Below are 13,816 nucleotides of genomic sequence, written 5' to 3' on the forward strand. Positions count from 1 at the left end.
AGCCTGCTTCTCCAAAGTGGTGATGTGCTGAACACCAGCTACCGTTTGGGGAATACGATCTATGGATAACTTCCCCATACAACCCTGCTTCAAAATATCTGAGCTATCACTTTGAAGTGAAAAGTTGACGAAGTTGTAATATTTCTAATGGTAATTCTTTAGGTTTATTGAAGCTAATGAATCGTTTTCAGGTATGGAAAAGTTTTGGCTTAGAACTCAACTTTTCAGTTACATTAATACTGGACCTATCACATCCGTTTTCCAGGTGTAGCCTTGGTCATAAGATGCATTTGGAAAAGTACTGAAAAGCCAGAAGAGGCGAGGTGAGAGTCACAGTGAGGGACGGATGGTGGATGATGTCTAGAAGTAAACATACAATACCCCACGCTCAGAGTTCTCCACGTGTGAATCTCTCTATCGGAGCAAGGGCAAGGCAGGTACAGGACGGGACAGGAAGGGGTGGAGCCAAAGACAGGAAACAGGAAGATAGAGAGAGACATTAAAGGGCGTGAGACTCTCGAGTCAAAGAGGCTGTGATGAGAAACCTGAGACATTTTTAATTCTTCCAAATCCTTCGTATTTTCTGTTGCTTTTCGAGTGACATGGCATACCGAAGCACACCTGACCCTCTCTCTTCAAAACATTTCTATTGCTGTCTTTTTAAATTTCTTTAACATTTTTGCTCTGAGCCAAAAAAAAGCCTTCCTTTTATTTTTTTCTGGCACAGATCCAGTGTCATTACTGTCCGATACTGACAATGAACAGAAAGCAAACATTTGTACTCCCATTCTTTACGTCTTGCATTGCCACAATCCTTTTTTGCTAATCCTTTAACATGCATTTAAACTGTTGCGCACACTAGTACACACACAAACACACACAGTGGTGTGAACGTCTGGAAAACAGTGAGCATGAATGAGCCGTGATAGGCTAAAGAGGGGGAAAACAGATTTAATTTGATTTTTATCTGTTTAGGCAGCCATGAAAAGATCAGACCTGCCCCATATGGGTTGGAAAGCGGAGTCTCTCTTGCAGCATAAATCACCACAGCGTGCCAGTGTGTGGGACTTCAGTGGGTTGTCAGCAAGAGCGCTGTTAAGTGGCGTATCAAGATAGAAGGATTTACCGAGGTGACAAGTTTCAAACATGGAGACGATAACAGGTAAAAAAAATCCCAGAGTTTCATGAGTGGCACGAACAATTTCTCAAAAGAGGGCCCCATGAACATTTTACAAAGAAAACACGAGTTGGGAAACGCAGGAAACATTCAGCTGAATCAGTCGACGGCGGTGTAAAGAGAGGCTGGGAGAGGACATGAAGCAATATTGAGCAGAGAAAATCAATTTCACCCCTACAGTACGTCTTTGAATCTGAAGACATCCTGTCATCACACATGATGGTGAAACGGTGATTTTCTACTGTGTCAAATTTTTGTAGCCAGTTTAACAGACTTCAGAGGGAGAACGAGTGAATTCACTCTGCCAAAGCAATCAGTAGCATAATGAATATATCTCCAGTTGTAAGGAGCTCTCCAATTAAATCCATTTTCAAACTTTTTCTCTGTTTAACAAAGTGACAAATTTAGTTTTTTTGCCAATGCATTTGCTTCCATTGTAACACTTACGCAACCGATTTTCATTCTTCTTTAAGAACAAAACGAGACAAGAATTCAATTTTTTATTAAGGTTTGATTTAAGGATGGGGAAAATCGACGAGATGTTTATGGTAAAAAAAAATATCGGATGTAACCATGGGATGTTTGTTGATTCTTTTTACTGTTGTTAAGATGTGAGGAGCTACGTGTCGCAGAGGAAGAGAGTGATTGATAAGCTGGAATGGATTAGCCTGAATGCAGTAATCAATTGATGTATGATTTGGCAGCAAGGCAGCAGCAATTTATGCAAAAGCGTGATTCTGTATAATTTGTGTAGACTTGTTAAAACAAACAAAATGTTCAAAGACACCAATGTGAAACTTTATCAAATCAAACACTAAGTAAAAGCAGAATTTTCTTTGAAGTGGAAACAGACAACTTTTCTTCTTCTTTTAAGCCAAAACAGGATCTTCTCTAACTGTATCCAAGTGGTCTTTGTGCCGAAACCTAACCACACTTCGAAAGGTTTTTGAAACATTAAGAAATGGTAACTTTTGGCATATTCTCTCTACATTAAAGCAAACAGGTAACTTATTGACACCAATGGCTCATAACTTGGAGCTACCTTTTACAACCAAAGTGTTATGCATATTGCTGCCTCATCTCTAAAACAACTGGATCCCTTGTGTAACTTTGTTGAGCTATGATGACAAACTGCTCATAGCTTGGCAACAAACACTCAGCTATTAACAATACAGCCGGCAGCAATTACGTACAACATCCCGGCTTCATGCATCCATATTTTCAGACACATATATATAAATCCTTGTCAATACTTAAACATCACAGTTTTGTACAGAGGCACTGAGAGGCAGGGTAGAAAAATAACATGTTACATCAAAAGAAATTTTACAAAATGAATCCAGTGAAAAGTGTTTGTCAGTTTGATCAAATCCCATCCACAACAGCAATATTCGACGCTGCAAACACCTGAGTTAAGTGTTAACGTATAGAGTGATGCAAAAATGAGTAAGCATCTTTGCAATTCCAGTTGGAGAGCATGACAATTCACGCCTGTTGCATCCACTGTCTTTCTTAAAAAAACACTTCTGTTTGAACAGTAAATGTACAGTTTATCTTCATCAGATGCATACAGTCTTTATCAAAATTAACGCATAAAAGCAACAAAAGCATGTGGTTTGGTTTTGGAAAAAAACATCATGGTTTGGCTCAACATTCATACAGGAAGCAATCAGCGGGCTCCTGGTAAGAGTCCATTCAAAACAGCCTAATTCATCTGAGAGGTTCATCTCCTACATAGGCAGTAATGTACCTTACCAAGAAGATAATATCTTATTGTCTTAAATATCTTATCAAAATTATTGGTTATTATCATTGGTTGTGTTTACTGATATGAAAATCTCTTGTGTTAATCACAGACATTATTTCAGACATCTAAACACACTCTGCACCACTCTTTATGTTTACACCGAACTCAGGTGTTCATCTCAAGTTCATCTCCATGGGCGGTAACATCTCTGACCTAAGAGATAATAACTTGTACGTAGGAGATAACATCTCACATGTAGGAAATAATCACCTTTCCTCTTAGGGCCTTTGCAGTTTTGCTGTTTAGGACCACTTGATGAAATTCCTATGAACAACATTTTGTTTGTTTTCTCCGTGGCAAAATGACCCACAGTTACATCTCATATCCTCTTGAGCTCAGGTGGCCGTCTTTTCTAAGCAGACAAGGACTCAGATTTTGCAGGACAAATATCTAGGCTCTGTTAATTTCCGGCAAGGAAAAAACTGAAGTTGTATTCAAGTAAAATAATTCAAGAATGTTTTGAATTATTCTCAACTATAAGGCAGGTGTTGCTATCGAGGACATTATGGAGTCAGAGATGTGACAGACACATTTGGGTCTGTGCTTGGCCGATAGCGGTGTGTCTGTGTTTGCAACCGCCTCTTTCCACAGACCCATCTGGTGTTCTCTCTCTTTCTCAATCTGTGTGTGTGTCCGTGTGTGTGTAACAATCCAGGGATCTGCCCAGGTCAGGATTGGCTTCAAATGCCAAAGGAGGAGTATCAGGCTATCAGCACACACAAACACACATGCATACAGGGGGCGATATGGCACTCACTTGACACAATTTTTTATCCAATCACATGAGCCCAAGAAAATAAATAAATTAAATGTTCAATGTAACATACAAAATGCAGATTGACACACACACACACACACACACACAGCTGATCCACTAAATACACTCACAAAATGTTAGTCGCTACTATCAAAACATCACATATTCTTTAGGTTTGCCTCTCTCTGTGTATGCATATGTGTTTATGTGTAGCTGTGTGCACATATTGGATTCATCTTTGTGGGTTTGCATGCACATTTACTCCAACGTGTGTGTCTCTATCATCTTGGCTGTGACTTTGACTCAGCAAACATTAGCCTCTGTGTGTACATCTTAGATTGTTTGTACTGCAGCCGCACTTGCAAGAGCACATCTTAAGCTCTGTGCCTGTGTGTGCGTGTTTGTGAGTGTGTAGACAGGACCCAGCTTTGGTGGGGACTAATCCTTTGTCTCGCAGCATCAGTAGCCTGCAGCAGGCCTGTTGCTATTCAGATAACACCTCAGACTCTACGTGACATCATGATTCCTCACATGTCAGTGAGGGCGGGGTTTCTGTGCCACTGCCTAAAAGCTGACCAATCACTTCACCTTGTTTCTATCTATCACAGGCTGATCACGAAGGGATTTACTTTCAGTGTCACTACCTTGCTGAAGTTTTTTTCTTTCAACAAACCTTTTAAAAGTCACAATTTAACTAAGTTACAAAACATAGTCTTTCTGAACTAAAATGACAAAGATCTTAGCACTTGTTCTCCACTCTTCCTTCAACTCTGTTTAATCAGGCTAAATGTACATCCTTGGCTGTAGTACCTTGTCAATAACACTCTTTGTTTAGCTGTAAATACTATGGAGTACTGCAGGGATGATGCTTTTTTGTAGGCTGACCTGGAGGTTAACATCATACTCAACAAACATTTATGATACTTAAATATTTGGTTCATCAAGACAATCTCAAAAAATTATTTTTTTAAGCATAAATCCAATTTGCGGAAGCACAAAGCTATCGGAAGGTTTTCAAGGACCGGCACCATGGTCACTTTAACAATGTCACCTCAACGAAACTGAAAAGCTGCGTTTGCCGCCGTAATGACGCTATTAAGTCTCATTTAGCCACTTCTTAGCAACTGTCCCTTTCAGACAAGTCAGAGCTTCAAAGTTCATAGATGTGGTCTTTACTGATGTATTTCACATTAAAGAACAAAATGTGAAAATGTCTTTAGCTTGTGTTAGACCTTATTTACGGCATCTAACCAAAAAGCCATTCAAAAAACCCATTGACTTTGAGACGAGGGACACCAGATGTGCAAAACTATTAATTTCCCAACATGCTCTTATCCTAAATTGCCACATATTGCTGCTTTACAGTGTACTTCTGCGCTCTTGGTATCCTTCTGCAGCTGACTTTTACATTCTGAAATGCCGTTACCATGATGTCAGCAAATCTACATGGTGGCATTACGCTGCGCTTGGTTATATTTAGACAGCGCGAGCAAATCCTGAAAAATCGTTAAAAACAGGCATCACATTCAGACAGGAAGGAAGTCTGGTGTTTGCTTCCTGAACACTGGACTCCCACATGAAAGTTGAAGAAGAAATTTGACAACTTCAGAATGAGAATGGGCTGCATCTTCTTTTTTCTTTTTCGTTTTAGGACTCATTCCTGCACCACTCTATACATTCACCCACGGAGCTCAGGAGTTTGAAGTGTTGAATGTTTCTGTTGAAGACTGGATTTGATCACACTGACAAACACTGTATCTAGTGTTAATATGCAAAAGAATTTAATTTGCTGTAACTAAAAAAAAAATGCCTTGTAGAATTTCCGACTGGACTTAAAAAGAGTGAGATGAAGCAGTGAGGTGAGCTAGTGAGGGAGTTCTTGCACTCACCTCTTGGATGCACATTATTTATAAAACTATCTAGTTGAAGGGGGTCACACAAAGTCAACAAAAAGCTCTGTAAACTCAATCCAATATAAAGTGAAATAAGCATTCTCTTCTTTAACTTTGCACTGAGTCTTTTATATCAGTATGAAGTTAAGCATGCTTGCACATGCATACTGTAAATAAGCACTAAAACATACAGATAGCTCCAACATTGCCTGAATGACCCCACCTTGCTTGTCAGGACTTATTATATACTCAGAAGCCCTTCGGGTGAAGTTTGGGATTAATAATTCAGACATTTCGGCACAAATGCATCTTTAAGGCCAGAAAACAACAGCTAATGTGAACAGGCAGATGCCCAGCAGCCGAGGCGTTGCCTTAAATTTATGCCTAATGCAACCATATATATCCATATTTCTTCATCATTTACTCGTTTGCCTACTTAATTTTGTGCTCTATTTTTGAGCAGTTTATTTCATTTGTATCTATTTAAGCTATTGAACCAGGTAGACCCATCAAGGTTGAGTCTCTTTTCTTTAGATGGACCTGGACACAAAAGCAGTATGAAAGCTTCAAAAAACCAAAAACACAAAAGATATCTGAGGGTCAGAATTTTTAAAAGGTTGAATAAAAAGAAATGCGGGTGGGTAAAAAAAGTTAAAATAAAAAATTTTTCCATCAATTTGCTGTTCCACAGATGTCACCTTTTTTTCAGTTACTTAGTCGAGGTCAGCTGGTCTGGAATCTCTCTCACACACACACACACACACACACACACACACACACACACACACACACAAATAAAAATGTGCCAGCGTTTAGGGAGCTTCAGGAACATTAATTATTCATCTATTCCCCTCTCAACCTTTTTATGAAAAGCGTATCTCCCGGTAGTGGTTGTCTGAGCCCTCAGGGCCACCTGACTTTAGAAACATTGAATCCCCATTAAGACCTAAGCCATGTCCTGCGTTATTCCCTTTTACATTACATTATTAGAAACATCCCCTGGCTTGCCTTGAAAAGCAAAGTCCATTTGGAACATGTGTAGTAGCATTTTAAAAGATTAATTGGACAGTTGTGCGTGCTCACTTCCCAACAAAGTTTTGTCATAGAATAATTTATGGGCTCTGAGAGGCATGTAAAACACTTTTGATTTAAAAAACACTTTTTTTCTGCGACCTGGACGATGGCTAAAGTGAGTGGAATAAAATATAGATGACCTCAGAAAACGGTCTATGATATGGTACACCTCCCACTGTCTGAACCTATTTGTCTGCACTCCTTTTTCCAGTTCTTTCTCTCTCTTCTGTCAAGAATTTTCACCACTTGCAGGATCATATATTATTTACCTGTTTAGTATTTCTTCTAATTTCTACTGCAGGTTTTCCTTTCTACATGCGATCTTTTCTTTCCTTCTTGCTCATAACTCTTCTCTAGACTGGATAATTCATGCACTTACCATGAAAAGTGGTAGGTAAGTAGAAAAAAAAAATCAATAAAAGCTTCTACACACAGCCAAACAGGTTCTAACAGGAATATGATCTGAAATCAGGGCAAAATTAACAACATCAGCAACTAACATTACATGGTTCCCTGGTGTTAGCATGTTGCTACATGTAGCATTGTACTTGTAGCTGCTAAATGTCGTCATTTCTCTCCATCTGTCAAGATTCTTCACTTTCCCATAGAATAATTTTTTATTTAACTTTTAGGTATTTCTCTTTCCTAAAGGTGCAGTCATTTCTTCCTTCCTTTCTCCTCCACCCCTCTTCTCTAGATTGGATATTTTATACCACTTTCTTCCATTAAACTTTTAAGAAAAGTTTCAAAACACAGCCGGTCATGTTCCAGCAGGGAACACAAGGGAGAAATTAACAATTTCAGCAACTAAAATGGCATGTTCCCCTGATATTAGCATGTTAACACATGTAGCATTGGATTTCCAACCTGGGAATAAAGTTATTTCTTTCTCCTATAGCTTCAGTACTATTCACTATATCTTAATATGACTTATTATTTATCTTTCTGGTCTTTCTAACAACATCAGCAACCAACATAACATGCCTCCCTGACATTAGCATGTTGCTACATGTAGCATTGTGCTTGCAGCTGAGGAATTAAACTCTCACTCTCACTTCTGTCAAGACTCTTCACTATTACATTAAATCAATTATTTTTATCTTATTCGTATTTGCACAAATTTCTACTGCAATTTTTCTTTCCTACATATGCAATATTTTCTTTTTACCTTTCTTCATTTTCTTTAGATTGGATATTTCATATTTCCTTTCTGTAACTTCCTTTCACTTTTATCTTATTATCCTCACCCCAACGCCGTGATCATCTCCATATCCGCTCGGCTTTTCTTTCTCTCTGTCTGTGACATGCTAATAGGTGCTCCATGACTCCTTTTGACCTGTCCGGGATCTTTAACCCTGACCGATGACCTGGGTTAGCTCGAGTTCATGAGAACATCCGAACAGCATTTTGACAGCTTCCTTCTTTTCTACCTCTTCTTCTGCATCTTTTTCCTCTCTCTCTCCAACATCCACTGTGGTGGTGTTTGCCCTCTACTTGGCCTTTTTATGTATATTATGCCCTGTTAGCATCTAATTAGCATATCCATTTGACCTCCAGGTTAACCAGAGCTGCCATGTTTTCACATTTCTCAAACACCTTACAGTTTCTTTCTTTTCTTCCTCTCCTCTTTTCCTTTTGCCTTCCTGTTTCTCTCCTCTCCTATATTCTCCACCTTCTGAAGTCTCTACTTACACCCATCTTGTTACTTCTGGCATTTTGTTACTTCTGGCATTTCCCGCCCCTGGCTATGATAGATTTTTATCCTCTTGGTGTTTGAGATATTTTCTGTTAGCTTGTGATTAGCATTGCTGGCTGACCCTTTGACCTCTCTGAATTCCCATCCTCTTCTGCTCACTTGCAATGGATGTCATGTGTTCAGAATAGCGATAAGATTATCTGCCAATTTCCCTCACTGAATTTCCGTCTGTGCATGTATTTTTATGTCCCTCAGTTGTGTTTGATCAGCCCTACAGTAAGTGCTTTGTGTTTATGTGGTGAAAACAAAAATTCACCTGGTTTTCAGTGAACTGCTAGTTTGTGGTGTAGCAGTGGTGTCAGACCCATGGCCTCTGTGTGGCTGGGTTTTTTCTTACGTGGCATTGGACATTTTGCTATATGTTTGCTGCGAACATATTTAATGTCATGCTGCATGAGTGCAAACGGTGTCTTGTCCTTTCTACTAGCAAGAAATGAAGGCATGACTTAAATATGTATAAAGTTGTGTTTCCTCCTAATAAATTTAAAGAAAATAACATTTAAAAACACTGCAGGGCATTATTCCCCAACAAAAAATAGCCCAGTCTTAACTGGTAATCTGTGTTTTACAATCTGATATAAAGTCTCTCCAAAATAAAATGAATGCAAGAGCTTGTTCCACTCAAGTAAAAGGAATGTAGAGCAATCTACATTTAGCAATCCAAAAGCAAAATACATAAACCAATGAAAAATTCAAGTTACTTAACAAAACAGTTACTCTTTGTTACAGTAACAAACCTCAAATCCAGCAGTCCAACAAAATATCTTACAGTAAAATTAGTGCAATTTGAATAACAGTAGAACTTTTCTCTAACAGAAATAATTAAAACTGGTACATTATTTCTGCATCAAAATAGACCAGCCTTAACTGGGCCGTAAGGCATACTGCTGCCTGCTGATATGAGTGCTGTATTTTCATATTTATAAGCACATATTCCTCTCATTTGTGTATACATACAAGCTCCTGCACAGCTGACAAACCCATCCTGTTAATGTTTCAAAGTAAAATGCATTGTATCAGCAATTGATGGCATTCTGTCCAGAGACACAGACAGATAGCTTTTGTTTTGAAAGGGAAGCAATGAAATGAGGTAAAACAAACATCTTTGTATTTCCTCATCTGACAGAGTGACAGAGAGACTTTAAACTGCAGTATAAAGTGGTATAGAGTCAACAAATGCGAGCATCACGCTTAAAAAAAAACGGCGAGCCACCGTTTCTCTACATGTGCTGCAGCTGACGCGCAGCTCAGACGCGCCTGACAGGCGCTGCTCTGGCGAGCAGTGTGCACGCTCCGACTCGATACACGAGCACCAAAACAAAAACAACATAATCGCTGCTACTCACGCTCTCATTACGATCTCATGCACTGTGTAAAACAGTGTGGCGCGTCGTTACACATGAAGTGAATCGACGTAATCGATTAGTCCCTGCACTGACAGGGACTAAACAACCCAGAAGTTGAACAGCATAAATTTGTAGAGGAAAGCCGGGAAAAACAAAAGAAAAAGCGGAAGGGGTGAAAACAAGACAAAATTATGGGTAGAGAGTAGAGTACATACGAAATGTACTTCGCCAAAAAGTTATCAGTGTTTTCACCATTTGACATGCAACCCCTTTGTTGCGTGCTAAGTTGTTCGGTATTTGACGTAAAAGGTCAAATGGAAGAAGGTCCAGTAGCAACTAGCTGAAAGGGGGCATATCGCCACCTACCACAGCAGAGTTGGACAGATTTCTGTCAATAAATCAATTCTTCCTGGTGCTTGTATAGTATACTGGGACAAGTACAGTCGATCAATTAAATGGCCTATTCGAGCTATAATTGTAGCTTGACATTACTGTGCATGTAAACATACTGACTGCAGCTGCCAATCCAGCTTCTACCTCGGTTACCAAAATAACCTTTTTCCAGTGTTAGAGGAACAAATTCAGCCAATCTAAAGACATAAAGAATATCATGCTCACAATAAATCTCATCCAAACATTGCCACCTGGAAAGAGTCAAAATAACAACTCTGCATATTATTAGAGGATCCAACCACCATCATTATTTTTGAAAAACAGCCCCGCTGTTTCGAGTACCCACCATTATTTGTTTTGATGTCTGCTTGTATGAAAGGATTTGGCGCCTTGGGCGATCAGATCAAGTAATCCTTATCCCCTCTCTTCCACCTCCCTGTGGCTCTACTCTCAGTTTTGTAGTGCATTTGTGCTTCAATTACTAACATCACAAAAAGTGCCACAGTGTGGTTGCTGGAATGCATTTGCATGTTTTGTGTTTGTCTGTTTGCACTGATCCTGCTGTAGAATTGTCATTTACTTTATTATGTCAAGGCAAAGTTTTGTAGAAGTTTTGACTGTGAAGTAAGAAGCTGACACAAACATAAAAAATGGAGAAAAAAAATCAAACACATATCATTTGAGCAAAACAAAGGTTATAAGCATGAGTCGGGCAGAGAGGGATGAAGTGAAAAAGAGAAATAGAGAAAGTAACGGAGAGAAATGCAGGTGATGGTGGCAAGCCAGTGTGCATGTTAACAAAGACCCAGACAGCGGTGTTTGTCTGGAAAAAAGTCATACAATTCAACTGGGTGTTAGGTATCTAAACTCTGGGCAACTCGATCATTGTTATTTATTTTTGCCTTTTAGGCATTGAGGGGATTAAGTACATCTCCAGATTTAATACATTATTCTGACCTTTAAAATTGCCTTAAGAAATAAAACAAAAGTTTGTGGCCTTCACAATCATAACAGTGTGTAACCTGCAAAGTCTGATAAAATGCTAATCTCTACGAAAGATTTTTGTTGAGCGACACTGAAATTACACAAGAAGCATTTCTAATTCAGATTCAATCTTCCTTATTAAACTGAATTCCCCTCCTCCTCAAGACATAAACTTTCCATGGGTGTAAAATTGAGCATCTGCTTTCTATCTTCCTATTCATATTCATTTCTACCTGCATATATGAGGACACATTCAATTTACACTTTGAGGTCTATCCATAAATCTTTCTATTTATCTATCTAATCATGTGGTTTAAAGATGCTAAATTTACTATATTATTCATCAACATATGCAGTTGTCAAGTGTACAATAACAAAATGGTCATAAATATTGCTGAAATATAAAATCTGAGAAGTTGCTCTAACTTAAAAGTTTTGTTTACTTCATACCCGATTGTTTGGTTTACTTGAAATTTGTATTTACCTATTTTTGTGAAGTTGTTGCAACTTAAAAGTGACAAGCAAAATTAATATGATCTTTCTAAGTGTTAACATAAGTAAACCAAGTTAGTCTGATATAACTTGAGGATATTGCCAATGATAAAGTTAGGGGATCTGCTGTTAGTCTTCATTAACATATTTAAGACTACACAAATATTTATATGTAGTTTGCAACCTGCACAACCAATAAATATACTGTATATAGTATAGTATAGTATAGTAGAGTATAGTATTGTATATCTTTATTTTTATTTATATATATAAATATATTTATTTACTTAAGTTGCTAAAAGTAAAAATGATTGATTTAATTAAACCTGCATTTTTAAGTTGCAAAAACTTCACAAAATCAAGTAAATATACCTGAATTTTAGGTAAACTTAACAATCACATATGAAGTAAATACAAATTAAGACAGATACTTATATTAACTTACATTTTTCAAGAAAAATTCCTATATTTTTTAAAAGTAAAATCAACTTGTCAGATTATACAGGGTTGTCTCTGGGTTAAGAAAATTGCTGTGAGGGTACAACATTAAAATGCTCAACAGAGCACCTTCCTGATGTTGTGTTTATTACCTACCTGCGTTTGAAGGTGAGGACGACGCCAAGGAGGATGATGATGAACATGAGGATTCCTGCGATCACTCCGGCCATTTTCACTGTGCTGTCCACCTGCTTCTCCGGCTCCATTGCATCAGAGTCCTGTGTGGACGCACCTACACACACGGACACACACACACACACACACACGGACACACACACAAACACACAGGTATGCACATAGTCAAATAGTAGGCAACCATATACAAACAGCCAGGCACAAAGACAGGACCACACAGGTGCATGCACACATGGATAAACACATGAACACAATCAGGCACTCAGGCATGCATAAACATATATAAACACTCATACACAAAAGATGGTAGCCACCCTTGATTAACAAACACTTTCTGAGAAACACTCGAAAAACATACATTTGTTAGCCGCAAACAGACACACTTCCGCCACTTTATCCCAAGGTGAAGACACTCCATTCATTCATATGCAAAGAGCCAAACAACTCAAACATAATGCCAGGGGATGAAAACATCGGCAAAATGGGAAAACATGCAAAACAAACATGAAAAAGAGATACATAGAGTTGTGTTCAAAAATGCAACACAGACTTCAAAATTGTGGCGACTTTGCTTTGTTGTTTACTTTTTTGCTGTCAATTGAAAGTCTTTTTTTTTCTTTTGAAACAAAAAACTTCTCTTAAAGCACAGGTAACAGATATTAAAGATTTTGAGTGAAACAGCCATGTGGGCACCATGAACATGGTATTAATATACATACATTAAAAAAAGAAAGAAAAAATTTAGCATTGGGAAGAATTTTAATGCAAATTTACGAAACATCAGGGGCACAAAAAAGTCCTCTGTTTTAAATTTAACAATCTATCCTAAAGAAAGAAAAAAAAAGATAAAAATAAGAAAAGTAAAGGGAAGAGTGCTTACAATTTCAGCCATTTTTTTTTTTTTGTAAGCGACTCACGACTTCAATCGCAGGACAAACAAACATTTAAAATTGCCCCAGGACAAACAATGCACAAATGTAAAAGTTATACAAAGACATCAAGGTTTAAACTCCACACATGCACATGGAGAATTAAATAAGCTGGCAAACAAATGAACAAACACAGCAGAGAGGAAACAACACTTGGACAAGGTGAGCGCAAGGTTGATGTGCAGTGTGGATTTTGCAGGACAATACGTATTCACGCAGGTAAGAGCATCCGTGGATGGGTTTATAAAGGCCAGAGGTGACTGTCGATAGACTGAATGAGCGACAGTGCAGCCAGTGAAGGAGGATGAGATGAAGACGGAGCGAGTGTCACCTCTGAATGCAGAGAGGAAGTGTGTGCTGCTTCCTGCTTGCTGCTTAGATTTCTTCATTTCAACATTGCTCTGATGATGCATACACTTTAATATGGCTTATGTGATTTTAGATTAAAACATTATCAAGATACATGGTAAATTTAATCTTTTTAACTATTTCTTTTTTTTCTCTCTGATGCAAAATAACAGTGTGTGTTGGATCTGTATGCTATACACATCTACAGGATGAGCTGTGATCATTTCT

General features: G+C 38.3%; 1 protein-coding gene across 1 annotated transcript in view; it reads right to left on the bottom strand.

Moving 5' to 3' along the window:
• Nucleotides 1–13,816, bottom strand: part of ptprt (protein tyrosine phosphatase receptor type T) — a 436,976-nt gene that overhangs the window by 141,006 nt on the left and 282,154 nt on the right. The window contains exons 17-18 of the mRNA XM_042510188.1: nucleotides 12,273–12,408; nucleotides 382–414 (exon numbers count right to left, since the gene is read on the bottom strand). Of these exons, the coding sequence (XP_042366122.1) occupies nucleotides 382–414; nucleotides 12,273–12,408 (169 nt within the window). The remainder of the gene's footprint in view (nucleotides 1–381; nucleotides 415–12,272; nucleotides 12,409–13,816) is intronic.

Source organism: Plectropomus leopardus, chromosome 2 (assembly GCF_008729295.1).
Source record: "Plectropomus leopardus isolate mb chromosome 2, YSFRI_Pleo_2.0, whole genome shotgun sequence".
In the NCBI taxonomy this organism is placed as follows: Eukaryota; Metazoa; Chordata; class Actinopteri; order Perciformes; family Serranidae; genus Plectropomus; species Plectropomus leopardus.